The 27,909-nt window shown below is 43.0% G+C and overlaps 3 protein-coding genes and 1 long non-coding RNA gene across 5 annotated transcripts in view; 2 read left to right on the forward strand and 2 right to left on the reverse strand.

Annotated features, from left to right (window-relative positions):
* Window positions 1-6,318, forward strand: part of myo1d (myosin 1D) — a 79,525-nt gene extending 73,207 nt beyond the window's left edge. Inside the window, exon 22 of the mRNA XM_076094135.1 lies at window positions 1,984-6,318. Within this exon, the coding sequence (XP_075950250.1) occupies window positions 1,984-2,140 (157 nt within the window). The 3' untranslated portion in view covers window positions 2,141-6,318. The remainder of the gene's footprint in view (window positions 1-1,983) is intronic.
* A 5,936-nt stretch (window positions 6,319-12,254) lies between these two features.
* On the reverse strand, window positions 12,255-13,163 carry cdk5r1b (cyclin dependent kinase 5, regulatory subunit 1b (p35)). Its single transcript, XM_076094136.1, has one exon. The coding sequence runs from the start codon at window positions 13,161-13,163 to the stop codon at window positions 12,255-12,257; it is 909 nt and encodes a 302-aa protein (XP_075950251.1).
* A 2,870-nt stretch (window positions 13,164-16,033) lies between these two features.
* On the forward strand, window positions 16,034-23,669 carry psmd11b (proteasome 26S subunit, non-ATPase 11b). Of its 2 annotated transcripts, none has more exons than XM_076094137.1 (13): window positions 16,034-16,156; window positions 17,586-17,687; window positions 17,771-17,967; window positions 19,736-19,793; window positions 20,034-20,228; window positions 20,674-20,818; window positions 20,942-21,006; window positions 21,297-21,355; window positions 21,602-21,727; window positions 21,865-21,900; window positions 22,002-22,053; window positions 22,149-22,291; window positions 22,387-23,669. In XM_076094137.1, exons 1-12 carry the CDS (start codon window positions 16,066-16,068, stop codon window positions 22,289-22,291), a joined length of 1,269 nt encoding a protein of 422 aa, XP_075950252.1. In that variant the 5' UTR covers window positions 16,034-16,065; the 3' UTR covers window positions 22,387-23,669. The 2 variants fall into 2 exon arrangements, with proteins under 2 accessions (XP_075950252.1, XP_075950253.1); XM_076094138.1 differs by having other exon boundaries at window positions 22,392-23,669.
* Window positions 22,824-27,684, reverse strand: LOC142952117 (uncharacterized). The gene is made up of 2 exons (XR_012954647.1): window positions 25,345-27,684; window positions 22,824-25,233 (listed from the first exon to the last, which is right to left on the reverse strand). It is a non-coding gene; the product is annotated as an uncharacterized LOC142952117 (long non-coding RNA).
* Between the last annotated feature and the right edge of the window lie 225 nt (window positions 27,685-27,909).

Genomic DNA, 27,909 nt, shown 5'->3' on the forward strand with positions numbered 1-27,909 from the left:
TGTGTGTGTGTGTGTGTGTGTGTGTGTGTGTGTGTGTGTGTGTGTGTGTGTGTGTGTGTGTGTGTGTGTGTGTGTGTGTGTGTGTGTGTGTGTGTGTGTGTGTGTGTGTGTGTGTGTGTGTGTGTGTGTGTGTGTGTGTGTGTGTGTGTGTGTGTGTGTGTGTGTGAGCCTCAGCCCGTTGGGCCTTCACGAGGAGCACAGCGCAGCATCCCCTCTGGTGTTACTGTGAGATGGAGACGCTCAGAGAAAGAGACGTATCACAACACAAACACACACAGAACCATTGGCTGGCCGGCAGCCATGACAGATGGGGGAAGTTCAGTCCACAGATAAGGGGCGGGGGGGGGTGTTGCCATGGAAACCAGCATCAGCGCTACCCCTGAGCCTCTCCACTCTGCATAAGCCCGAGATACAGAGAGGCGTCTGCAGAGGAGAGTGCGGCGTGGGCAGCAGGAGCCGGCTGTTTAGGACTTGTTGTTGTTGCGCAACGAGTCGGTGTCGTCAGGTTCACGGCTCGGTTCCTCGTTTTAGAATCGACGACGGTGTTTATGCAGTTAATGGATTTGTTCGCGGGGGACAAAGGCGGCCGTTGTCCGTAACTGTGTCAGGGAGAAAGTGTGTCACGACGAGCACTTGACTGCACAGAAAGAGATGCATGTGGTTGTCCATCCCTCGTCTCCTTTACATTTACTCTCTCCACCAGAGAGCAATTATCACATCCATCTTCACATTACATGTTCCTCTCTCTCTGTCTTTCTGAACAGCAGCCATTTCTGCCTCTTTCTCCTCACTTTTTGATTCCGTCATCGATCCCGTTTAAGAGCAAACAAGGCAAAGCACCCGTCGGCCTAGAAAAGTGTCTAACTAGATGTGACAGGCACTAAAATCCGATCCAGTCCGTCGACGCCATATGGATCATTACTTCAGCAGCCCTCCTGCTGGATTTCTTCTCTGTTATTCATCTTCAGTTTTTCTGTGTGTGCTGAAACCAGGCGGCAAACTCTGAAGCCATGCTGAATTGTCTTAAAGCTGCATTCTCTCTAGTGTCCACCAGGGGGCGACTCCTCTGGTTGTATAGAAGTCTATGAGAAAATGACTCTACTTCTCTCTTGATTTATTACCTCAGTAAACATTGTAAACATGAGTTTATGGTCTCAATCTCTAGTTTCAAGTCTTCTTCAATACAGCATGATGTTCATTTAGTACATTATGGTCCATTTAGAGTCAAACAGACCATAAAGTGGCCCACTTCTTATTTACAGTCTATGGCTGAAACATGCACTCGGAGGATTTTAGGACATACAGCAGCATAATCCTGCACACACACTATTATTCTCCCCACACACACTCCTGTGTCCTCTGACTTGCATCATATTCTTCTACATACATTGTGATAAAAAAATTAACTGTCTTATGATTAGTACACTAACTTTATATACAATATCACTCTGAGTCTGTCTGACAATACTACTGTTGTGTGTGTGTGTGCGTGTGTGCGTGTGTGCGTGTGTGTGTGTGAGTTTATTCAAAAGTACAGTTGTGTGTTTTTGTGTGATGAAGCGTGATTTATGGCCTCAAACAATTGTGTGTGTGTGTGAGAGAGTATGACTGTGCATATAAAAGTGTTTACAGTAGTGTGTGTGTGTGTGGGGGGGGGGGGGGGGGTTATGATGCTGCGTGAGAGCAAAAATGATTTATGTCCTAAATAGCCTTTCATCCTTTTGCTCTCTCTCTCTCTCTCTCGCACACTCGGGTCACTAATGGATCCGCATATTTTATTCCTGTGCATTAAACTATGACTGAATGTAATGTGAAGCCACCGAGGCAAGCTGCTTACACGTACACATTAGGGTGGCAGTAATATGAATAAACAGTTTATTATTATTATACGCGTTAATGTTCATTTCCTGATGTTTGCTTTTCACAATGTGCTGCCTCACACCTGCCAGTAACTTTCCTTTCTTTGTCTCTCCGTGTCTGCAGTGAGAAGAGGAAGCTGCAGGTGAACGTATCGAGCCCCATCCGGTGCAGCATGAGCGGCAGGAAGTGCACGGTCATCGTGGAGCCCAAGATCAACCAGTCGCAGCCAGACTTCACCAAGAGCCGGTCTGGTTACATCCTGGCTGTTCCTGGCAACTAAAACAAGCCAAATAGAAGAAGAAAAACAGTGACAGCTGATTTTAAAACCAGGCCGGGATACTGATGATGATTCACTTCTTATTTGCAGATCTGCTGACGATGTGACGAGTTAGATAGCAGCTCTGTAGGAGGATTGTGGTAATTAAATCCTCAAAAATGCAAAGAACATGCCAAATTTGACCTGTTTTGTAGATTTATATGCAACGCTACTATAAACAGGAAGTGTACAATATACGCCTACATGCAAAACTGTGTTCGCTAAACAGGGTTTTTGTGGGGGGGGGGGGTTAAATGCACCAAAGTGGAGTTCTTTCTTTTTAAAATCCAAATTTGAAATGATTTGCTTTGTGCAATATTTACTTTATGGTAGATGCAATATGGTGGTAGTCAAGGTGACAGGAGATTATGCGGCAACTGTTCTCTGAACCGCTGATGTTGCGTAATAGGAAACAAATCCAACGGCTTTGCAGGAATTTATGGTGCGTGCAGCTCCCTGTGTAGGAGCCCCATCTAAAGTGAAGCATGAAGTAAGATGATATTTATGTATGTACGACTGATATGTAATCTAAGGAATAATAATGTTATTGAAGACTGACCTACCTATGTGGTAAATGAAAGGAAACGCAGCCTACACTTTTGAGTTTGTTCAGTGTTTACAATCACATATGAGAACAGCGATATTGTGATTCAGTGGTTCAGTTGGTGTCTGAGGCACAAACTCTAAATCCATTGATGTTGAGCGGGATGTGTTGAGCATATCCTGAACATCGCAACCTGCTAAATGCAAAGATCTATTAATTTAAACCCTGCTGTGTGCTTTTTATAATATTCCAATACTGCTTGTATATTAAAGGGTAGAATATAATTCATGTGACGGCACTTATACTGCATTTAGTATAGAAAGAGAACTAAAACTGAATAACAGAAGGCAAATATGAAGACGATAACCAAAGCGTTTCTTTTTTAGAGACGTATTTTGAGCTCATATTCTCCCTAAAATATAAGTTTTTCAGCAAAGTGTTGCTGGCCAGTACTGTATAATCCCACTAGAACTCCAGCTCCCTGAACATCGTCTCGTTTTTGCTGCCTTTGTGTTGAGTGAATAGCCTAATGACTTGTAGTGATCCTTCGGAGTCAGACTTCCATTTGACAAACATCCCCTTCATTAGAGAGAGAGAGTGTATGAGTAGGAGTGTGGGAGTGTTGATTAGCTCTCCTCTTCTCTCCTCGCCCGAAGGAGTGAAGACAAAAGGGGTGAGACGTTTGGGATCAGACCGCCGTCCTAGTTTACCTCCCCGTTGAATGATGGGAATGACTTTTTCTGGACTGTTAGGAGACTCATTTTTTATCGGCTCTCGCTAAACTCCCTTCGATGTTCTCGAGCCAAATCCCACCAATCAAACCATCGGCGCTCAGAGATGCTTTGTACTGCTCTCACAAGCTGTCGGATGTTTTGAGAGTTTTCACTCTTGTTTTTTGTGCCAACACTTAACTAAAGTGTTGGCACGTTACAATATGTTCTTTATCCAGCAGTTTGCAAAAAGAAAAATGTGTGGCAGCACAGAAGCTCATGAGTTGGAGATGTCTGGCTTCACACTGTGTGTTTAATATTAATATCCATCCACAGATTGAGAACATACGGCGTATTGTTTCTTTTGTCTTTTAAAGACAAATAACCAACCCAGTTATTCTCAGGTTAAAAAAACTGTAGTCCACAAACCAGTGGGTGAAGTCACGACGACTGCATCAACTTCTAATATACAGTCTATGAAATAATTACTTTCTCTATTAATAAAGATCATGTGACGTGGTCGAAAGCTCTAGAACAGCGAATGATAATAGGGTCGTCGTGATGGCGTGACAGTAAGTGTCACAAATTCTAAGAATGAGGAGACGAGAGCTGCATCGTCTCTGTGCTAAGACCGATTAAAGAGCACTTGGCTGAGGGCTGAGGAACGACAGACCGGGGTTACGAATCGGAGCTCCCTCGGTGTTTGGCCTAGTTGAAGAAGCAGACTTAGTCGGCTTTACTTCAACTTGTTAGCAATCACTTTAGCCACAGTAGCACAGCGCTCTAATCGTGTGTATGTCTGAAGGAGTCCTTTATCTTAATTAGTTTGCATGTCCCCCTTGTCTTTTGAGGAAGCAAATCTCCATTCTACCTCGCAGCTCTGTGGTGGCTGACCTTGTCCCGTCGCTTTGATGCAGAAGAGAGTTGTTTGGGGAAACTGGTGCATGCATAGTGTGTGTTAAGGAAGTGACATGGGTAGCGTTAATAGATGGTTTTCTATGGAGCTCAGAGCCAGAGATGTGTGTGTGTGTGTGGGGATTATAACGCTGCAGCTCTCCATATCCTTCAGCATGGTAATCTCCCACAGGGCTTCTCCTCTCCTCTCTGCTCTGCTATTCACCGCTCATCATTAGGATGGACTCCGTGTCACTTCTCACTTCAGCGCTTCTCTCTTTCCCTTTCTCGAGGCAAAAAGGGGGGTTGGTGAACAAAGCCTCGCTTGGCCGCCTCCTCTTCTCTACTCCCATGCGTTCTCTCTCTCCCTCCTCCTTTTCCACTTTCCTTCCTCCTGTCAGATCACTTCCCTCCTCGCCCTGTTTGTCTCACTGCACCGTCCTGCAGGGCAGTGAAGGTTTTTTCCATTTTTTGTTGTTGTTATTTTCCTGCTTTCCGTCCTGTGCCCAGGAGGCGTGGAAATACAACCGTACACTACACCAGCAACAGAACAGCAAGTCGAACAATAGGAGTATCACGTAGCAACAAAAAACGAGAAAGATGAGTATGTTAACCTCAATACTGTGGTTCTACATCTTAATTATTCTCAACAAATTCCACTGAAAAGACCAAAACCAACACTACGCTGTGTCGCAATTCAGATACTTACGTTAGTACAGTTCTATGTAGTACACTGTGTACACAAAATACTTGCATACTGCATGAAAATTGACAGGGTAGTGCTGTCTCCATAAAAATACAATTCAGTCCTTTTTTATGTTTTCTGTTGTGACTGTTGCAGCGGGCTAACTTCCATAAACTAAACCCATTTACGGCAAGTAAACTAGCTAGCTAGCTAGCTAATTAGTAGCCTTTTTCAGTACCAAATCATGACCGATAAATTAACCCAATGAATAATACTGATGTCTTCTATCCGACAACAGTAAAGAGTATTTGTTTTGTGCGGTGTTCACCAGCGCAACTGCGACCGCTGCTGCAACCCTCCCTTCCACTACGAAGCCAAGATGGCCTCCCTTTAGGGTGATAAGTGTCCAGCGGTCCACACGCAACTTTTTGACCCTTTATAAGTACACGATCGGGATACTCACAGAGCAATGCATTTTTTGCCACACTTGTCAGTATGAACGCACGTATGCATTCAAAAATAGCAAGCGTAAGTACAGAAGTATGTGAAGTTGAGACTCAGCGTTTGTCTCAAAACTTTCTAGCTTCTCTGAGCTGCCTGTGGCGCTCAGCAGCAAGCTCACTGGTTCCTACTGACGACGTCCATCTTTAAAAACAGCTCCCTTGGCACTGAGGTGGAACATAGATCAGGCTTTGATACACACAATGTTTATGAGAAATAATACGTATGGAATATGGAATAGCATTAGTTTTATCTTTTAATTTTGTTTTTTTTGTGCTCAAACCAAATCAGCGAAGTTTACTTCATTCCATTTTATTGATTATCAGCTTTACAGCAAGTGTAAAAATCACAATCCTTTCCCTAATTACTCCTTCATAAATGGGCATAAAAGAAAGTAAAATAGGAATGTTAAGACTAGGAGTCTTATGCCATTGTGTTCTTTCCTTTCCTTTTTTTCCTCTATTCTTCACAACAACACTCTTTTATCAAGCCCGACCATGTTAGCCAAAGGGTAACAAATTTTCTTTTGCATAATTTATTCCATACTCTGTGGCTTGGCGCAACATCTGTACGTATACACCATTAATTCAGTATGTGCCTAATTTTATATTTGGTTTATATTTTGCATATTTGTGATTACCGTAAATATCCTGTAATATCCAGACGAAGTCTAAAGGGAACTTCACTGTTGTAACACCTGTTTTTGTGCAGATGTATTCTGTATAAATGCAGTTCATGCATTCCATGATGTTCCACAATGAAACGTATTTCATTAATCATTTCATTAATAAATGTATTTGCATCAATAGCTGCTGCTTTTAGTCCTTTTCTGAGCTGGCGTGTGGGTGATCAGATAACACTGTGAAATCATTAGTCTGGATATGGTGCCAGGACTGATGTTGTGTTGACTCGAATGTTTCCCCGAGGCCAGCCGTACTCCGTAACGTGTGACGTGGAGATAGCTGAGTAGAGCTCATCGTTAATCCACCCACTAACAGCTGTTGACGACGCAACGGCTAAAACCCCTGCAGTCGGCATGACAATGCCGCTTCCCACTGCGTCAGCCGTCACCGGTGACCTCAGCAGGGGTTTATAATCCACTGGTTGATGGATGACTATCTGCTGCGAAGAGTGGGATGACTGGGGTTTTTTCCCCACGGGGCAGTGGCTAAGTAAGACGGCACTGACTGACCCAGTGGTGAAGTAAATGTGAGTTAATGGACAGAGTGATTTGCAAAGAGTGAACTGACCCAAACTAATCTGTCTGTGTGTGCGTTTGGAGATACAGCCCTGATTCCCAACCAGGAGATACTTCTACAGGAAAGACTGTGAATAGACATCTTTAAAGATTATCCACAACTTTTGTTTAGGAGGAACGTAAACACACGTGTAGGATTACAGATTGATGGGATTGATGATATGTTTATTATCACAATTATCAAACTGCCAGCCCAGATACGGCCCACAGCACAGAGACCAGCCTCCCACCAACCCGAGCTATTTGTAAGCTGCTGTGATGGAGAAGTTAGCAATATACCAGTTAGCCAGCGAGCAGAGCAGATGGAAAGGATTATTTTTGTCAGATTGCAGGAAATGGAGATAAGTATAAGAATGCGATAAATGTTGGTACATTCAGTTTCTACAACACCAGCTGTTAGTAGTATGAATGCAAACAAAAGGTCCCTTCTCTCACTTTTGCTGTTATTTCCAGTGTAAAGGTGAATAGGGTAATAATAGATAATTAATTATCTTATATGTGCTAATTTTCATACATTTCCAGGACATACATCTGAACATTGGATGAAGCCAGGTTCAAAATTCTTGTTTCATTTTGTTGAAATATTAAAATCAAAGGTTTGTACAGAGGGAGTTATGGATATCTCTTTGTATCACTCCATAAATCAGAAAATACTGTCAACAACTATATAAAGAAAAACATTTTTTGCCATTTTTTATTAATAGAATGTTGTATAAATGAGTCTCTGAGTGATGTGTGAACAAACCCCTCTGTGTTAACCTTCAGCACACAGAGAGGAATGAACGTGTACAGTTTGGTGAATGTAAGAGCTGCTGAAGTGGAGATTTCTGGATCAGAGTCTGAGAACAAACTCATTTGGAGAAAACGTCCTTTAAAATATTTTTCATAAAATTAGACATTTAGAAGACACTACAGGTGAATAGGGTAGAATAAATAACTAATAGATATCACCATGAAACTTCCACACTAGATTACTTACGTTAAGGACGATTATTTTTTGTATTACAAGTTTTCTGAAATGGTACATTTTAAATATGCAAATGAGGCATTGTCTAATGCTGACTTTTGGTGAATTGTTTTATGTTTTATTTCCACTTCCACTAAAAGAAGACTCTCAAAATGCACCTGTTATTGCTTGTAGTGTCTCGCCTCAAGGTTTTTCTGGGGTTCATAGTTTTTCCCTATCCAAACTGAGGCTCTACGGAGAGAGGGCAAATGTGAAATGTGATCATGTGAAGGTAGGGATCGAACCAGCAACTCTAAGATTATGTTGGATTGAGATGCCCTTGAGCAAGGCCTTTAACCCCCAAGTTAACCAGGTGTGAATGTGTATAACTATTGATGTTCCTGAGTGTTCAAAGTGCAGCTACATCTGGAGGCACAAAAAGACAAGTGGTGAACGATCAGTGCATTTTATTTTTCCATCACAGTACAAAAATAAATTAAAATAGGCAGAAACTAACTGAAAAAAAGTTTCAATTACAGTAACAGCTTTTTTGTCTTTTTCAAAAAAAGAACATTTTTATTGAACAGCATCGACACCCCTCCCCCCCCCCCCCCCCCCCCCCCCCCGAGTCCTAGTTCAGTACCAGTGTGGTCGGTGTATGCTCCACGTCCATAAGAAAACATGTCACACATTCTTCTGTACAAATAAAACGCGCTCATTCACTCTCTCTCTCACACACACACACACACACATGCAGCCATCGAATGCTTCCCTTTTTTTAAGTTCTTTGCCACTGTTTCGTTTTTTTTATCTACAAAGTACGCAACAAGATACAGAAAAGAATTTGACAGAAATCTTTAACTATCACTTGAGTCTTTTTTCATAATTCATAAGCATTTGAAAGTATTTTCTCAAACAACTACTCAATGATGCAAAGTGTGTGGGGGGGACAAATGGCACATTTCAAGTGAATCGAGGGGGGAAAGTGGACAGAGAGAAAGAAGATGCGGGGTCTCTTCTTGATGCCCTTTACCCCAATGCCCTGCTTTGTGTTCTGCCACAGCAGAAGCCCAATCCAAAGTGCGTGTCCCCCCCCCGCTATTGTGCCAGCACAAACACTCCAAATGAACTTGCTCTCACTGATCTAACTCCACATGGGTAGCCACAGTCCCACAGCAGAGGAGGCCACAGGTTGTGACCGTCAGAGCTGCACGTTTTCTCAGATTCACACTAACTCCACAGCGGAGAAGCAACAAACGTGACAGAAGCCTTTTGTTAGCACGACCAGTCCGTTATGCTTGTTAGACAGATTTTCAGAACATTGCTAAAGGAAGAGAGCGTGCATTATTTGTCTACAGAGTGCTGCAGGGATGACGTATTGTCGTAGGCCAACCAGGGAGTTAGCATCACACGGGTTCCCATTGCAAAAAGCCGATGGGATTTTTCAATTTTGGAATTATTGCAGAAAATTAGCTCTGTAGCAACGTTTAAAATCATTAATTTATGTTCATCAAGATAATCTCCACAAATGAATAGCAATTTATGATTTTTTAAGCATAAATGCAATCAGCAGAAGTCAAAATCTAACCTTGCGCACGTTAACACGGTCTCATGACTTCACCACTGAGCTAAAGGTGGACTAGTGTTCTAGTGATGACGTTTAGTTGTCTAGTTTAGTAGCCACTTGTTAGCAACAGGCGGCAACTTCCTGTTCTGAAAAGTGACGCCAATGCCGAAGTGTCTTAAAGCTGCATTGTCTCTAATGTCCAGCAGGGGGCGACTCCTCTGGTTGTATAGAAGTCTATGAGAAAATGACTCTACTTCTCTCTTGATTTATTACCTCAGTAAACATTGTAAACATGAGTTTATGGTCTCAATCTCTAGTTTCAAGTCTTCTTCAATACAGCATGATGTTCATTTAGTACATTATGGTCCATTTAGAGTCAAACAGACCATAAAGCAGGGTATGCTTTAGGGCGGGGCTTACTGTGAGATTGACAGGTCTCTACCAGAGCCGTATACAACGTTTCTATGTCACTCCTCCGCAGTCCAAATATGGTCACATCCGTTCACTGGTTGCAAAAAACCAAGATGGCGATGGCCAAAATGCCGAACTAAAGGCTTCAAAACATCAGTCCACAAAACGATGGGTGACGTCAGAACCACTACGTCCACTTCTTACAGTCTGATGGTGAGCAACTGCATGGGAGGGATATTTACCGACGTATTTTTATGTCGTAGATCAAAACGTTAAAATCTTTTCAGCTTGTGTTAACTACAGACCTTATTTCAGGCATCTAATCAAAAACACATTCAAAAAACACATTGACTTCAAGATGAGGGAACCTTAAGTGCAAAATGCTGATTTCTGGGTTTTTAGGACTCATTCCTGCAGCACTCTATTGAAATGAGATGTGAAAACCAGGAGAAACATGTCTCATACATTTCTGGATGGAAATACTGTAGATAGAAACTCATCCCCTCTGAAACGTGAACAACTGCAATTGCTCTACATGCGTTCTGCTTTGGTTGCCGTTGCACACTGCAGCAGCTCATTTGAGTCAGGTGGTTTTCTATGATTGAACGTGTGATCGTTCCTGTGAAGGTTGCCTCGTCTCCTACAGCCTCTAGATGAGTGTGACGTCGCCTCGCATTTGATTTACACGGAGGTGATGCTGGTGGATCATCTGCAGTGATGCTGAACATTGAAATAATCTTTCTCTGTCTGATATGTGGGACAGCAGGTCGGGTCGGCTCCTTTGTGATGTCTTTTAAGGACGTTTTCTTAAGTATAAGCTCAATGATGTGTTCTGTTAAGGTGTCCTTGATGACGTGACTTTGGTGACGGTCAGATTTAACATAGTTTTTTTTTAATTAGGTATTCATCGATAAATCACTGCAACATTCATTTGCATAAACCAGATCAATCTTCATTCCCACCAAAGATAAGCACGCCTACATCTCCTCGTGTCCTTCCCTTTTCAAAGTCTCTCCTTTCATTTACATTAAATGTGCCTAAATAAATACATAAATGGCAATAAATTAAGTGTCAGTAAGTTAGTTAGTAGAAGATGAAAATCCATCCCATCGTTCAACAGCTGGACAAACAGTACAGTGTTCTCAGACCTGTGGGATTTTTCATCAACGATATGGCACTGTTTTAAACATTATCTATGCTGAATCATAAGCACAAAATCAAACGTCATTCCAAAACTCGACAAAAGTACAAAAAGAATTTCCCTGGTAAACAAATAGCCTATTTTAGCAAGCAGAGCTAAATAAACTAGTGTCACTTTGTTCACAGCATTCTCTAATGCAGATGCAGTTGGTTTACAAATCAAGTAAAAAGAAGAAAAGTAACAGTTGTTCCTTCCCTCCCGGAAAACGCTGTAAAATTGCATGGCACACGTGCAAAACATTACATTTCTAAGTAAAAAAAAAACAAAAAATAGAAGAAAGAAATCAAAGAAAACTTGTTCCAGAAAAGCAATAAATAAGCCGCCATCGGTGTGAGCCTCTGGTGGAGTAAAACATCCATTAACTTGTTTTATTTTTTCGTCTAGATGAAAATAAGTCGGTCTCTCTGAACACACACAGTATGACCACTCATCATACGTCCTCTGGCTGTTGTAGTCCCACAATGAAGTGTTTGCCTCTTGTCCGTCCAGTAGAAGTCCTGTTGTAGAGCCACAAACAGAAAACCCATGAAAATATGGATCCAGCATCGATGGCCCCTGCTGTTCTTTCAGATATGCATTGCAGCAAAAATAAACGTCCAGTGGTATCCACGTTAACGGAGAGGACATGGCGTTCCAAAGAGCCAGAGTTTGTTGCAGCCGGGAGGGGTGGGGGGGGGGGCGCCTGTTCATCCGTAATGCATGAAGAAAGCCAGCCAGGCGATGGCCCTCACCCTCCTGCAGTATAGGCAGTGCACATCACATCGTCAGACAGTCAGAAGGTCACCGGTAGGCTGCCGCAGCCTCAGTCCTCTCCACATTCATTGCTGTAGATGTTCTTCCTCTTCTAATGTCTGTCTTTTTGTCTGAATTGTTTTGTTTTGTGTGTGTTTTTCAGTATTTCATATAGATATATATCTGTACGTTAGCAAAGGATTTACCCAAGTCTGGCATTTGTTGTTTAAATATCATTGTCAAAAAACACTTTCATTCTCAGGTTTACAGAAACCCATCCTTTGCTCCTTTGAAAATAGAATTTGGCCTTGATAATATTACACGTCTTTAAGAGGCTGCTTTTTAAACCCTATGGCCCCATATTTAGGTGACGGTTACAAATGTTATCCCCCAAACTTAAACATTTTAAAACTATGACAATCACCGAGCCTGCTGCCCCCTCTGGTTATAAATGTCAAGTACTTCCTAATTGGTCTCGTCCCACTTCAGTTTGGACGATAATGAATAAATAGCATCACAGATAACCTTTCAAACTTATCAAAATGCCAGACTGGAGTATGCCCCCCCTCCCCTGACCCCTCGCCCTCCCCTCCACCCCCACCCACCCCCACCCCTTCCCCAGCATCCCCTCACCGGTCCAGGCCAATGAGCAGGCGGCTCCTCTCCTCCTCCTTCTGGCTCTCGTTCTTCAGGTCGGCAAACACCTGAGTGAAGTAGTGAGGGTCGGAGTTGATCTGGAGCATCTTCGCGCTCATCAGGTTGATGATGGACAGGCAGCGGTCCCAAAAGGTCTCCTTGGAGCTCTCCACCAGGAAGGGCTTGAGAGGGTAAGAGATCTCGTTGCCCATGTAGGAGTAAGACAGGTAGAGGCAGGTGAGCAGCACGGCCTGCAGCTCGTGCTCCGTGGCCACCTCGGAGGAGACCACGTCCCGGCACAGCATGTAGACAAAGACCACGTTCGCCGGGGTGATGAATCCCTGGTCCTGCCAGCCCTGGAGCAGCAGGGAGCGGTCCACGCTGCGCAGCCACAGCACCGGGTCGGTGGGTGACAGGTGTTTCAGCCGGTAACAACGGCGGCACAGGAACTCCCCGAGGCAGCGCAGCAGCTCGCTGGTGGAGGCCTGGACGATCACTCTCTTGGGGGTCCCGGGGGCCACATTGGAGTTGGTCAGAGGGGCCTTCTTGATGGACGACACTGTGTTGTTGGAGGCCTTGGTGAGAGCTGGGGTGCTCTGATCCTGGGCGAAAGTGGACAGGTTGGCGCACGACTGCGACTTCTTCAGGTTTTCATTGTTCAGTTGGGTGACATTGTTCTGGTAGTTGCCGTTGGGCTGCACCTTCTTGGAGCCTTTCTTCTTGGCCGACACCGCTACGATCCGCTTCCACGGGAGCACGTTGATGAGCGAGTGGCGCTTCAGGTTCTTGTCTTTGGCGTTCTTGCTGTTCTGGACGGCCGTGTAGTGGCCCACGGTGGCCGGCCCATCCTCGAAGAGCGCCGCCTTTCGGTAGCTGGGTGACAAAGACAGCACGGTTCCCATGGTGACTGTGGGTAGGCGTCCAGGGGCTTCAGCCGCACTGGGTCAGAAGAGGGTCTGCCAGGGGAGATCCGGAGGGTCTCAAAGCCTCTATGTGCTTCTGGGAGCTGGGAGTCCCGGGCTACAGGCTGCCGCTGCAGGGCCTGGGTAGAAAACGATCCTGTGAACGGCTCTCTGAGGGGATAACGATCACCTCGACTCAAACCGTCTCTGCTGGATTTCAGCTCTCTGTCTGCGTCTCCTGATGGCCACTGCTGGAAGCAGAAAAGATCAATAATCAGAAAATAAATAACTGGTGAAGCATCTCATACCTCTAGAATATCCATGGATGTTTGCAGAAAGCAAAAACAAATATTTGACATCATATTAAATCTTTCATTCAGCATACATCAGATGATATCACGGATATCAGCTCTGTAATGTTCTCATGAATGTGTGCCTGAGTGGTTTATCTGACCGTACCTCAGGCTCATTAGCACTATTGATCTGACTCAGTAAGTGGAATGGATCAGCATATAGCTTATACCAATTAATTCAAACAGTATAGATCCCTCCTTGCTGCACGTGATCAATAAGCATCCTAACATATGTTAGTATAAACCTGCAGCAGATTACAGAGAATACAGAAAGAAACAACAACTTTTCATATGAATTCTACTCCACATTGAATTTAATGTGGTGAATTCATGAACGTTTCATAACGAGAGAGCCATATTTCATGTGCAATGGCCGACGAATCAGAGCGAACCATGCGCCACCCCTCTCGCTAAAATGGAAGACATAAACACCTTAATAACAGGTGAAGGTCGCGTGTGGTACACAATACAGCACGAATCCAAGGTCAAACAATTCCTCAAACATTAAAACTAGATCATCAAAGAGACGTGTGATTATTTCTGTCGAGCAATACATTTTTCCTCCTCGCTGCGGCACAAACAGGACTGTCGACGGATCCACTTTGCTCGCCTGAGCGCGATCCGAGCAGCACGAGCCCTCATTCCACCACCCTGTTATCAATCGGATTCATCGACGGAGGAGAAATTCCACAACACGAGCTTTTAATGTGACTTCACTGGGTGAAAAATCAGAGGACGCATCGGCGCTGCCTGCCGTGTGTGCTTGTGAGTTGTGTACATCAGGTGCTCTCCGTGGTGCTGAAACTGAGCGTCTGCGTCGAAATGAAAACGCTGGCCATGATAGGCGGTGGTTTAGAAATTAAGGACATCCTCATCTGTCCCTGTAATCCGTTGATATCTCGCAATATATCGGTGCATTTAGCTGTCTGTAACGTTACATCCACATGTTTATCAACGTATTGACATATTTTCCTCAATGCCCATCATCTGTTTTCAAATATAATGGATTCACAAATCTGAACTCCTGCACCAGCACCGATATGTTCCAAAAAATGGAAAGAGACTCACCAGATCTCCTGCTCAGTGAGATTATAATTGCGCTGTAACGATGGTGCTCCGTGTTTTTCTCTTACAGGACGCGATTAAAAACGCAAAACCATCTCCGAGAAAAATACATGCAACAAAGAAAAAAATAATCCGAGCCGAGGCACCCTTAAAAAAAAAAAGAAGCAAGCGTTGGATGAACACGCCCGGTGTCGGCGGTGCGCAGACGATGGGAGGCAGTTGTGGAATGGATGCTCAGATGAAGATGTGCTGCTGGTCCTCCTGGCCGCGAGAGATGCGGATGCTGCGAGGGCTGATGTTGTGTTGTGTGACTGGCTGACTGTGTGTGAGGAGCGTTGACGCAAAGGCGGTGGTGGGGCGCCGCTCTGCGCTCGGTGCGCGCGGTGAAACAACTCCACCTATAGCCGAACACACAGGAGGCACACATGCAAACATGAACCCAGTGAACTCCGAGAATGTTTTTCTCTTCATGACACCGTTAGCGACACTCCGATCAACGCCATTTATCAATAAGCGCTGAAGTGAGTCGATGGTTGTATAAGCCTGAGTAGAATACCTTTGCATCAGATTGTAGCCTACTATGTGCTTTTACAGTAATCTCATCTGTATGTTCCTGTAGGGGTCTTTTCTTGTCTGTGGTAGTCCATTATGAGAAATGGTCTGACCAATGCTTCATTTAGCCGTTTGGGAAGATATTGCTGCTTTATTTATCCATTATCAATATGAATGTTGTTACCCTTTTACAATGTATAGGCTATTTTTCATTTTATTGTCCGAAGTATTATAATTGTACCATCCTATTTTGATGCTGCAGTTAGCCTGAGGAGAGTTACTGTGTTTTGCCAGCAAGAATACATATTTTAATTGAATTTTGTCTCATTATCATGAAAACTATTGAATATTGGCACAAAATATTGGCTTTGGAAAAACACGAGTGTCCTGCCTCTGTGATGATTTGCATACTATACGATTTAAATGCATGATTCTTAATTACGTTGTCCAAAGAATTCTGCTTTTGGGACAGAGCTTTGAAGACAACAATTGTTTACATTCATATATCTAGTTTAATTGCATGCAGAATATAGATTTTTTTTTTTTATTCTAAAAATACCCTATTAAAGGCATAATTCAAAGTATATTATCTATATTCAGTAACGTTAGGTCTAAAATAACGTTTTAAATACATCATTAACACTGCTTTGAGCATCTCCAACCATTATAAACCTAGTTTGTCCTATTACTGATAATGACAATGACTACTTAACCACAGAAATGCATAAATTAGATAGTAAACACACATACAAATCATCTGCGTACGTAAAGGAGCGTCTGAAAAGTGTTTACAACCCATCTCCTAAATATGACTACATTTCCCATATACCTTTAAATCCCGGCATGCAAAGTCACCCGCTGACGTCACGATACACTAGGTAACGTAGTCCACGACGTAAGATTTCATTCAAGGCAGCATTTGAATAAGGAAGATGGCGGCCGCAGCAGTGGTTGAGTTTCAGAGAGCCCAGTCTCTCATTAGCACGGACCGCAACGCATCAATCGACATTCTCCATTCAATAGGTAGGTGTTGGGCCGAGGTTTTAGAGAGACGGACACTATTTATCTGACCAACCGTATTTAGCGATTTCTCGGTCAGTGTTAAGCGGCGATGTTAGCATGCTAGCTAGCGCTAGTTAGCATGTTAGCTTAGTGGCGTTCAGTAGCAAAGAGCCGGTGGTGAGCCGTGCTGACTCACTGCTGAACGGTGGTTAACGGCAACTGCTAGTGGATGTTAGCGAGTTAGCAGCTTTGCTAACTTTAGGCCTGGACGTGAAATATGTTGTGTAGTTATTAGTAATGTTGTGTTTTTGAGTGTTTAGTTTGGTCATTGACAGCTGTTTTCTAAGCTAACTACCACTAGCTCAACTGAGGACTGTCATTTTAGCATTGTGGCTAACGTCTTTAGCTTGTTGTCAAAAGCCTTTGACCCTTTTTTCGTCAACACAGTGAAAGGCAGCTCTCTGACAGAGTGACAAGAACTTCTACTTATTGTTGTTATTAATAATGGGACATGTGTTGCTAATTGGCCACTGTTTCCTTGTGTGTCAATGGTTGAGCATATTGAAAATTGCTTTACTTTATAACGTTACTGTAAACAGGTCTTATATTTCATATATTGCATCACGGTGCTCAAATTGCCTTTTGTCACTTCAGCCCACTAGCTGTCAAGTTGTCCGGTTTCACACTTTATTTCCCTCAAGTATTAATGTCGTGACTAAACATTGATTTAGTCCTCAGTAGTGGGGTAACATTAAACTAATGTATGATCAATTTGACAGAAAGGTATTTAAGTTTTCAGAATCTGAACCGTTTATTTGCCAAAGTATGTTGCACAGACAAGGAATGTGACATGGTGGATGGTGCACAACATTACACAATCAACACAAAATACAAGACCTGATTTAAAAATAGAAACTTATAGAAATGTACTATGAAATATACAAATATGGTAAATAAACCAACAAGATGAGAGTATATTAAAACATTTTGATAAAAAGCTGATTTGCTGCTTCTCTCTGCTTTGTATAGTTGTGAATGTAATATATTTTTGGTTTGGACTGTTTGTCGGACATACAAAGCTATTCTACGAGAACATTGTGATCTGCGTTTTTCCACTATATGTTTCTTGTAGACTAAATAATAGCTACATAAAACTAATTTGTTAGTTGGATCCATAGTTGGCTGATTGGTGTGCGGGCCCAATATTGAGTAATACTGAGATGATGTAAATACAACGGATGATGTAAACACAACAGATGATGTGACATAATGATGTGACCATAAACCTGGACTGAGTCAGATTGTGGTTTCCAAAGCTTAAATATTCCAGGACTCACATTAGTTACATGAGTGTGTCACGTTGCCTTCCAGACAGTTTTACACATTGCATCCAGCGAGGATAACATTTTAAATTGTTTTCTGATGTCAACCTGTTGCCTTTCTTTGACAGTGAGGAGAGATTTCCAAGAGAACGATGAGGAGGCTGTCAGGGTTAAAGAACAGAGTATCCTGGAGCTGGGGACACTCCTGGCCAAGACGGGACAGGCTGCAGGTAACGCTCAAACTTTGATGTCATATGTTATGTCATATTTATACATTCTAAGACATTTCTTATGTTTTTGTGTCTGTCTCCAGAACTCGGGGGTCTGCTGAAATTTGTGAGGCCTTTTCTGATTTCCATCAGCAAGGCCAAGGCGGCCCGGCTGGTCCGCTCTCTGCTCGACCTGTTTCTTGACATGGAGGCAGCGACAGGGCAGGAGGTCGAGCTGTGTCTTGAATGCATTGAGTGGGCCAAGGCCGAGAAGAGAACCTTCCTACGACAGGCTCTGGAGGTATGGAGGTCGATGATACACTTGTGTGTGCTACCAAAGAGAATACAAGTAGCTTAATATGCCATACCATATTTCCCATCACTTGGGTGTTTTCTAAAAAACAATATCGGCATGCCTCACTGCTAGAATCTGACAATAGGGGACATTTTGTCCCTTCTGGCCACCGTCACCCCTTCAACTGTGAACAGCTCATGTATAAGGTAGAGGAAACCTGCAGTATACAACTGGATATCACTGAGCTGCAGTTTCATGACATTGAGTCGGTAAAGTTATCAGGCTATTAACGTTTTTTGCGAAAATTTATAGTGCATCAATTATGCTGTCACAGGTTTATTATTTGCATTGTTTGACACTTTGATTGCAGATAAGGCAGAAATATTTGATAAGACCACAAACGGCTGATTTATTCGCCCTCTCACCCAACCTTAGTTAGTGTTGCCATACAAACCCTTTTATGATTAATGATAATGAAAACAGAAGAGATATTTCCAAACATAAATAGCAGCTGTGGGAGGGGTCAAGTTCACCATGTCCTGACTCATGGAGTGTACACGCTGTGATTATAGTGGAGCATTAGGTTGTTGGTATGCAACTCACTACTGTGGCATTACTTGAGATTAAAACCAAAGGCAGACTGGAAACTCGATAAATGTGATGAAGCAAAGTTGTAAACTTGCTGTAAGAAAGTAACAACGAGAGATGATTGTAGAGCTACCACACACGGCCATCTATGATGATGTCACCCTGCTGTAGCAGCCAAAAGGACTGCCAGCAGGTTCACGCTCACAGCCAGGAATATCTGCAGCTTTTGGCTCAACTACAAAACCCAGGAACAACAAGATTCTACAACAGTTCTATGAGACTGTGGCATGTACAAATGATTGAAAGCTGAGAAGAGGGACGCTCTTCAGACCGGCCACGGTTTGCCTTAGGACACACAATATGAGTAATGTGATGGGAATAAAGAAAATCACGGGAAGCTTTGAGCTCAGAGAGAAGTCCTCATGTACTTAGATCCACCTTAAAACACTGTTTTGAGGAACAGCGGTCTGTAGACAACATGATATCATGTTGATAAATGTAATGAAGCGTTATTTTTCCAAAGCTTTGGTGGTGAGCATCAGGTTTATGTGTCACCCTCCTAAAAACAAACGCCAAAAGTTTCTTTTCAGATTCACTGTTTTGTATCTGTTCACGAACATTTCTGCCTCAGCGGGCAGTAATGTAATGCAGCTTCAGAATGCTGCATTTCAAGTATAATGATGATCTCTTATATGCGCGTTGGTGTTCCACCTTTGAGAACAGTTGGTTCACCTCCCGTCTCTGGCACGTTCTATAAGAAGCAACTCCAGGAAATGTAGGACGTGTCTGTAATTTAGCACGTTCTTCCAAGAAGTGTGCGAGTGGCATTTCAACATCTTGGCGTTTGCGATGCTTCGCTTCCTAACGGTTGACATTTAGAAGGCACAAGCTAAAATGTATCTATTCCATCATGTGGGACAAAGTGTCTGAAATATTTTTTTTTGTGTGTAAAGAATGATAAAACCATGAAAGAACAGCAGGTTTTATGTTAGCTTCTATTGTCCAGGGACTGAAGAAGAACATTATTAGCTATATCTGGTACAAAACATCTCTTCTCTTTGTGTGAGATTCATGTTCTTAGTACATGGTCCACAACAATTCAATGTTACAAACCAAACCTTGTTTTTAGAATAAAATGTTTCGAAGCTGCTTTCTGCTTGTCTAAATAAATTCTCTCTTCTTTCAGGCACGACTGATCTCGCTCTATTTTGACACCAAAAGATACCAGGAGGCCTTGGCGCTTGGTGAGTGTTTAGAGACAAAACATTTGTATCTTTTGGTAAATGGCAGTTTCTGTCTTCTGCTTCAGAGACTTAACGAGAAGGCCGGCCAGGTAGCTTATAAACAAAAGGTTTGCAGTGCAGTTAGACGCGTTTCACTTAGGAGAGGAGAAAAAAGTAGCACATATCAGGACTATAAATGCTGTTTAGTGTTGTACAAAGTTATTGCAACAGTGAACGTGCATGACATTATCTCTCGTTCAGGCACCCAGTTGCTCATGGAGCTGAAAAAGATGGATGACAAAGCTCTTCTGGTGGAGGTTCAGCTGCTGGAAAGTAAGACGTACCACGCTCTCAGTAACCTGCCCAAGGCCCGCGCAGCCCTCACCTCAGCCAGGACCACCGCCAACGCCATCTACTGTCCCCCCAAGCTCCAGGCCGCCCTGGACATGCAGTCAGGTCAGACGTGTTCACGAGTCTCACTTCCAACGCTTACCGGGGCTCAAGTGTGTGTGGGGGGGTTTTACATACAGTTTTAAGATGGGTTTATTTAATGTGACACAACACTGTCCATGAAGCAACTCCTCTTCTCAACAGTTGCTTTAAAAAGACATTTGTGGTGTGTTCTGCATTGACTCATTTTATGCTGATAACCATCTCAAAATCACACAGACCTGTGGTGGTGATGGTATCGTGGTTATTATGACTCCTGGCTAATTCTTCTGACAACATTTCTGTTAAGTGTGGTTTAAACATTTCTTCAGTCACACAGCAGCTCCAGCGTTCGTCTCCAGCCCAGCGAGTTCCTCCAGTTTTTGTTGGTATTTCACAACGTCACGGTGGCCGGCGCGGTTTGTTTTGGCCACAGATGATTAACCGTCATGCTGCGTCGTCTCTGTTGCAGGAATCATCCACGCAGCGGAGGAGAAGGACTGGAAGACGGCCTACTCCTACTTCTTCGAGGCCTTCGAGGGCTACGACTCCATCGACCATCCCAGAGCCGTCACTTCGCTCAAATACATGCTGCTGTGCAAGATCGTCCTCAACCTGTGAGCAGTGCTTCAAAACTTTACTGTTTACTGTTGCTTTACTTCCATCACTTTCACATCAACGTGGTTACTTTTGAGTCTATATATGTTGTTATTAATGTTTCTGTTACCCGACTGTTACAGACCAGAGGAGGTCCAAGGCCTGATCAGTGGGAAACTGGGTCTGCGACATTCCGGCCGACAGGCAAGTACCATCATTTTGTACTCAGAGCCGACTGGGCAGAGCAGGGATGTCATTTGTTTAAACATTAGTTGTTTTTCCTGAATATCGCTGCTGTTAAAAACCAATTTCTGCCTCTTGTTCACAGAAACAATGTTCTATTTTTGTTGGATTTTGTAATGTAGCCGAACAGTGTTTAGGTTTCTTTGTGATTACTTCTTGTTCTGTCGTCTCTTAGTTTCGTGCTGCTACACGATGTATTTGAGGTGGTTTCTGTAGAATGTAGTTAATCTTTTTTGCCGTTGTCCGTCCAGACAGATGCAATGAAATGTGTCGCCCAGGCCTGCAAGAACAGATCATTAGCAGACTTTGAAAAGGTAAGAATCAACTGTGTGTTCAAGGATTTACATGCAGATGAAGCAAACCTCCAATTAGCCTTTCTGCTCTACTGCTCCTATTGCATGCTGGGTACTCTGTGACTTTTAGTTTAGATGATTGTACCTGCTTATAATGAGCCAAAACCTTTCCTCCAAGTGTTGCTCAACATGTAACGCATTTGAATGGAGTTTTTGCAGTAAGCTTCCACACAAATATCCTGACTGTTGGAGTTGTGCGTCTTCCAGGCCCTAACGGAGTACAGAGCCGAGCTGAGGGACGACCCCATCATCAGCACTCACCTGGCCAAGCTGTACGACAACCTGCTGGAACAGAACCTCATCCGAGTCATCGAACCCTTTTCCAGAGTACAGGTACGGACGTACTGGGCATGTTATAATAGTATTATTCAGTAGAACCATGCTGCGTTTTATTACCAGGTCCTAAATCTTTCTTTTCCCTTGTTCCTCAGCATTTTAACAAATATTTAATCTTTCTCTCCTGTTTTCAGATGGAACACATATCGGGTCTAATCAAACTGTCAAAGGTATGTATATTTGCAGTTAACCAATTCTTCCTGAGTTTTAAAATCATCATTTATATCTCTTTAAAGTGTGGGTTTTATTATCTTTTCTTCTCTTTTCATAGGGTGATGTTGAGAGGAAGTTATCACAGATGATTCTGGACGAAAAGTTTCACGGTAATTGGTCTGATCCGATGAAAAGAAATACCAGATGTGTGTACTTCACAGGCAGATTAAGAGTCTTCAGTGTACTGTGATATATTCCTGTGCAGGCATCCTCGACCAAGGCGAAGGTGTCTTGATCATTTTCGAAGAGCCACCGGTGGACAAAACATACGGAGCAGCCTTGGAAACAATTCAGAACATGAGCAAAGTCGTGGATTCACTTTACAACAAAGCCAAGAAGCTCACATAGGTAAAAGAATATCTAAATATATATATAACTGAGAAAACGCGTTGTTTCCTGCTCGTTCTTCAGTCTCTACTAAATGGTTTGTCTCTCGTCCTCAGAGCAGATTTCCGCGGCAGTGCGATGGAGGATCTGTGTGGGTTTGACCAGCGTGAGTAACATTTTAAGAAGGGGACGAGGGAGAGCATCGAAAACGTCCCGCAAACTGCAACAAACAGGATCCCCCCCCTCTCTCCCTCCATGGACAATTTCATCACTTCTCTTGTTTGTTAGTTTAGTTTTTTCCCTCCTTTTTAATTTTGATGTCTCTTCAGGATTCTGTATAACACTCAGCGGCCAAATCAGGCCATCAGGGAATATTGTACAACCACGCTAAATAAAAAAACAGATGAAAAGGTTTAAGAATACATATATGTTTATATCTGCTTATACGTACGGTCGGGCTTCAAAAGGCTGAAGCTGACTTCACTGCAACCTCAACGGTGCAACATTGACCTCTGCGACCTCGGACTGCGTACGCAGAAACGAGCTCTTCCTCCTCTTCCTCCTCCTCTTTGTCCACAGCTTTCAGAAGCACACTGTTTTTGGAAGGTTGGGATGCTCCTTGGGTTACTGAATTTTAGTCAAAGAGCCCCCCCCTCCCCCTAACTCTTTATTTCTTTATTTCCTCACCATATCAATGCCAACAGTTAAGTCCCCACTGTATTTCAGATATGTATTAAACTCACTTTATTTGTTTTTGGTTTTGTGTTTTTGTTTAAAAGAAGAGAGAGAATCGGATGGTTGCCACGTGTCTGCCCGCCCTGGTTATTATGTACGTTTTAAACAAAAACGGACAGGATGCCATTTCACCACTTGTGCCACTTTTTGGGCGCTTCTATTTGCCGCAGTGTTTTGGGTGCGATCTGAAAACGGGAGGGCAGAGGTGGAGATGTACTCATCGCCTCTGACTGAGCGGTTCTCCATTGTTAGTTCCTAGCACTAGTGTGGTATGCTAGTAACCAAACAATTTGTATGGTTTTGGTTTTTTCTTTTTCTTTTTGACTCTTATAAAGACATTTTCAAAAATAAATATTTTGTATTTTAAGGATTTTTGTCTTGTCTCTTGACGTGGTGACTTTAATGGTCCACTCGGCTGTGTTTGTTTAACCGTGTGAGGGAGAAGACGGGATGTTTACGTGTTGCAGAGTGTCTTTGAAATGTGACCCAGAAATAAATGTATGAAATAAAATCAGAGGACAAGTCGAAGGGAAGGTTTCTACATCGGGAACCGGTTTTATTTTTGGACACTATGAAATACAGAATTCACCCGGGAGTCTCTTGCTATTTGTCACTAATTTGAAAAAGCAACTCACATCAAAGGGCATTAAATCAGTCAAACGGACAGCTTTGGATCGTCTTTTATTTTGATTTGTACACAAACAGCATGATAATGACCCCACATGTAAATTGCGCTAATCAGAGAAGTTCTCTCACATGAGGGGGTGAGCTGCACCGTAGTGCAATCTCCCGAAACGTTATTGGCCGACAGTCTACTCTGCGAAAGTGAAACATTTGCGCCCCCAGCGGTCAAAGTCTGCGTTAATTGAAGAATGTGTAATGTCGCCATCAAGTGGTCAATTTGTATCGGTGGAACCAATAACTGTAGAATGCATATTTGCTCCCTGAATTTGTCAAACTGGTATCAGCAGCAGAATCATGTACCACTATTTACTCCAAGCACATGTTAGTTTGTGCATCACAATGACTTCTTTCATGATTGTCATACATGCACCACAATACACAAGATCTGGAAACAGAAATCTGCACATTGGTCCACCAGCTGCTAGACGTGTCCCTTCATACATAAAGATCTTTAAGACTGTTTACAGGAGAGAGCGTCAGAGTCCCCACCACCGGAAAATATGCACACAAGATTCCCACGTGTGGAATTTGGAGTCTAGAACACGCCTCACCTCCTTTCAAAGTAGATGTTGCGACACTTGTCATCTGGATTGATTCCATGTGTGTAAAATTGTCCATTTCAGATTGTAATTAGCTATTTATTGTGATACCTGTTGAAGTTATAATAGAATGGCGCTAAATAGAGAATCTCAAGTATCGTCAAGTCAGCAAATGCTAAATAATTCATGTCATTTATTCAGGTCTTTTTTTCAATAAAATACATCTTATTTAAAATCAAAATTATACAGAATTATATATAGATGTGAGAGAATGCCGTTTGTTTATATTTGTCTTTTTAAATTCCCTTATGACACCTGGGAGGCTAATTAGAAATAGTTTCATATTTTCTGAGGCTGTTTAATGTTTATGTTAAAATGATCTGATATTGTAATTTAGGCATGTGCACTGACATGTAAGTCATCTGGAACTCTATATATCCGTGTCCCTATTGATGACAACAAACACCCCCGTGTTGCATTCATCAATTGATATTCCACAACTCGATGTAACTTTAACACTTTATTGAATACAGTGCATGAAATGGAGAACAATCAGAAAAAACAGTGCAGTCATAAAAAAGAAGACTACAATATGTACACGAAGATCTTAACTATTTACAATGCATGAGTATTTACACATATATACAGGGTGTCAAGTTGAATTTCTACCATTTTCATTTCACTTGTGCAGAGCCGTAATAGAGCAGCAAATCAAGGCAAGACTGGAAATTAGATTAGACCTTTAGTTATGAGGAGGGTGTGGTGTGTGTGTCCCAGTGAGGGCTCAACAGAACACTGATTATCGAATCCAATAAATTGCTCGTTTGAAATGAAAATAGCAACGGAGGGACAGAAACTGGATAGAGAAAATAGTTTCAATGTCCTTTTAACCTCACCAGTGGCCAGTCCTTCAGCCGGTGCCAGATGCTGAACTGTGTCGTCGCTCACCGGCCAGTCAGGGAGCTCGGCCTTGATGTTCTTCAGACCACCAAGCTCTTTGAGCTCCTGCAAGGAGAGAAAGGGCAAGGGCAGACATTTTAGGGTAACACCACCTTCAGTAGTGCTTTAGTTTTATCACAACCTTAGCCCCTCCTTTCATATTGGTCCTGCACTGACCTGATGAATAGCTGGTCCCGACTCATTGTACTCCCAGAGCTGGTTCCTGTATCCCAGAGCATCACCAACACCACTTAGCAACACGGCTGCTTTATAGTGCTCCACTGTAGCCGAGCTAATGGGACAAAAGAGAACAAACAAATGTATGTATGCCACTGAGCCATAAGGAAACTAAGCCACTCCAGGGAAACTATAAAACCAGAAAATTGCAAATGTAGATGCTCTTTTTAACAGTCCAATTTTCACTGTAACAGTACTGAGGAGAAGATGTTTTATGAGTTTTTATCAAGATCATTTCTTCTGTCTGAGTAATTTCAACTGAAGCGGTGTTGCACATTTAAATGTTTATATTTGATTTGATTTGTAGAAAAACACCAGTAACATCACCAGCGTTATGTTTCTATTGATCATAATGCAAATAAAAAACACTGTGCTAAGTGAACACTTCAAAATAATATTACAACAAATAAATGATATATAAACACACACACACACATGCATGAAGACATCCTTTTCTGACCATTTATGTAACGTTCAAACATCGACATGTCAACGAGTCATCTTAGACATTACGTTACTCTCTGGCTTGATTTGAGAATACTTTCAGTCAAATGTTGCACTTGCTGCAGGAAGTCTCCATGCTGTGGTCAGTGGAAGTCTCACCGGTCCATTGCATGGTGTCAATGTACATGTTGAGGTTTAAAACAAAGGATGTGAGAGCCTGCAGGCCGCAGGTACTTTTCTGCTGCGAGCTTCTTACTGCGCATCAGAAAAATGAGCTGGATCCGGTTCAAAATTAAAAACAATATTTAATGTACTACACAAAGTTCAGTTACAAACTGAATTAACTATCAATAGTAATATTTCATGAAATAGAGGCCCCATCCGCACCACACGACAGACTGGTGTGTCCGCCTCATGGTCCAGATGAGGTCTGATTATCTCCGGGGATTCAGTTTCTTTGTCTCTCCAAAGTCTCTGAAATGTCTCATATTACACATTCCTTAGCCCATCGATCAGCTCAGTGATTGGCTGAACCCTTCGGCCTTCAGTCGGCCACTTCCTTGACCAATTCACCCCCCTTCTTGAAGGCTGTGCTCAGAAAGTCTTCAGCAACATCCCCCTCTCTCTGACTTAATGGCGGTGTCATAAAGTCTCTGGTTTCTCTCACAGTGCACAACAAATTCAGTAACTCTCCCTTTAGTTTAAACCTTCTACAAGTAAACATATTGTAACACATAATATCCATCGCTAGGAGCGCTTTAAAACTTAAATTCCTCACATACAGATCCACTGGTGCCTGTTCCGTGCTTTCTGAAACAGCATGGACTTTCTCGGGCTTGTATTTTCATGGCTGCTACTGTGTTTTTGTCCTTCACATATTAGCAAAGTGGTTGGGCTTTTTGCATTTGTTACACTGACGTCCTTTTGCGGGGCATTGCTCCGTGCGACCGTGTTCTCTTCCTGCTAACTGCATGAACAGACTGGCTAGCTGTATTAGCGGCGGGGCAACCCATAGTCTTTAGCTGCTGCTGTGACAGCTCGTGTGAGCTGCAATGTCGATCGCTTTCTCGAGCGTGAGATCTGGACCGTGACTGAGTAGTTTTTCCCGGACTCTTGGAGAGTTTGTACCGAAAACGATCCTGTCTCTAATCATCTCATCACCGTTAGGGTAGTTGCAGTCTTTTACTAGCAGCTTTAGCTCAGTCACAAACTGGTCCAAATGTTCACAATCCTTCTGTATCTTTTCGTCAAATTTATATCGCGCGAAAATGGGGTTAGCTTTGGGCGTTACAAATGCTTCAAACTTCGCATAGTACATTTGGAGTACCTTCCTCTCATCTGCCGTGAGGGTCCATGTATTATATACATCTCTGCCTTTTTCACCGACCCACAGGAGTAGATAGCTGCACTTTTCTTCCTCCTCTTTAGCGCTCAGCGGGCCGGAGAACATTAGCTCCACATGCTGGCGAAACTTTCTCCATGCGTCGGGCAGGTTAGATGAATCCCAATCCACCCGTGGCGTGGGGACGCCTGTGTTCTCCATCTTCCGTCGTCAGGTCGAAGTGAAAACCAAGCTATTCTGACACCATGTAATACTCTGTTTCTACTGACATGTAAGTGTCTAAGTAAAACGAATGATACCAGTTTGTCTCATAGGGCGCGGTGGGCGTCCATCTTTGTTTGTATCGTTCGTTGAACCGGAAGTATCCAAGTATCCAAGATACCATACCCATGCCGTTCTAGAACGGCATGGGTATGGCGTCACAGATCAAAGCACAGATCAAAGCACAGATCAAAGCACAGATCAAAGCACAGATCAGCATAGCTCAGCACTCAAAGCCCACATTTACATTACATTACATTACAGTCACTGAGCAATCGAACACGCTAAAGTTCCTGAAGACGATCCTCTGCCTAGTCCATTCAAGAGACGGAAGAGAATGACTAACACAGTAGAAGAGGAGAGGAGCTGCAAAAAAGTCAGATGGTGGGATGAGTCTGCTGAAAGCAGCACCGACATCAACAAGGAAACTGAAACTAGTTCAATCGAACACACTAAAG

Source organism: Anarhichas minor, unplaced genomic scaffold, assembly GCF_050575085.1.
Source record: "Anarhichas minor isolate MPS153535 unplaced genomic scaffold, ASM5057508v1 ptg000017l, whole genome shotgun sequence".
NCBI classification, from domain to species: domain Eukaryota; kingdom Metazoa; phylum Chordata; class Actinopteri; order Perciformes; family Anarhichadidae; genus Anarhichas; species Anarhichas minor.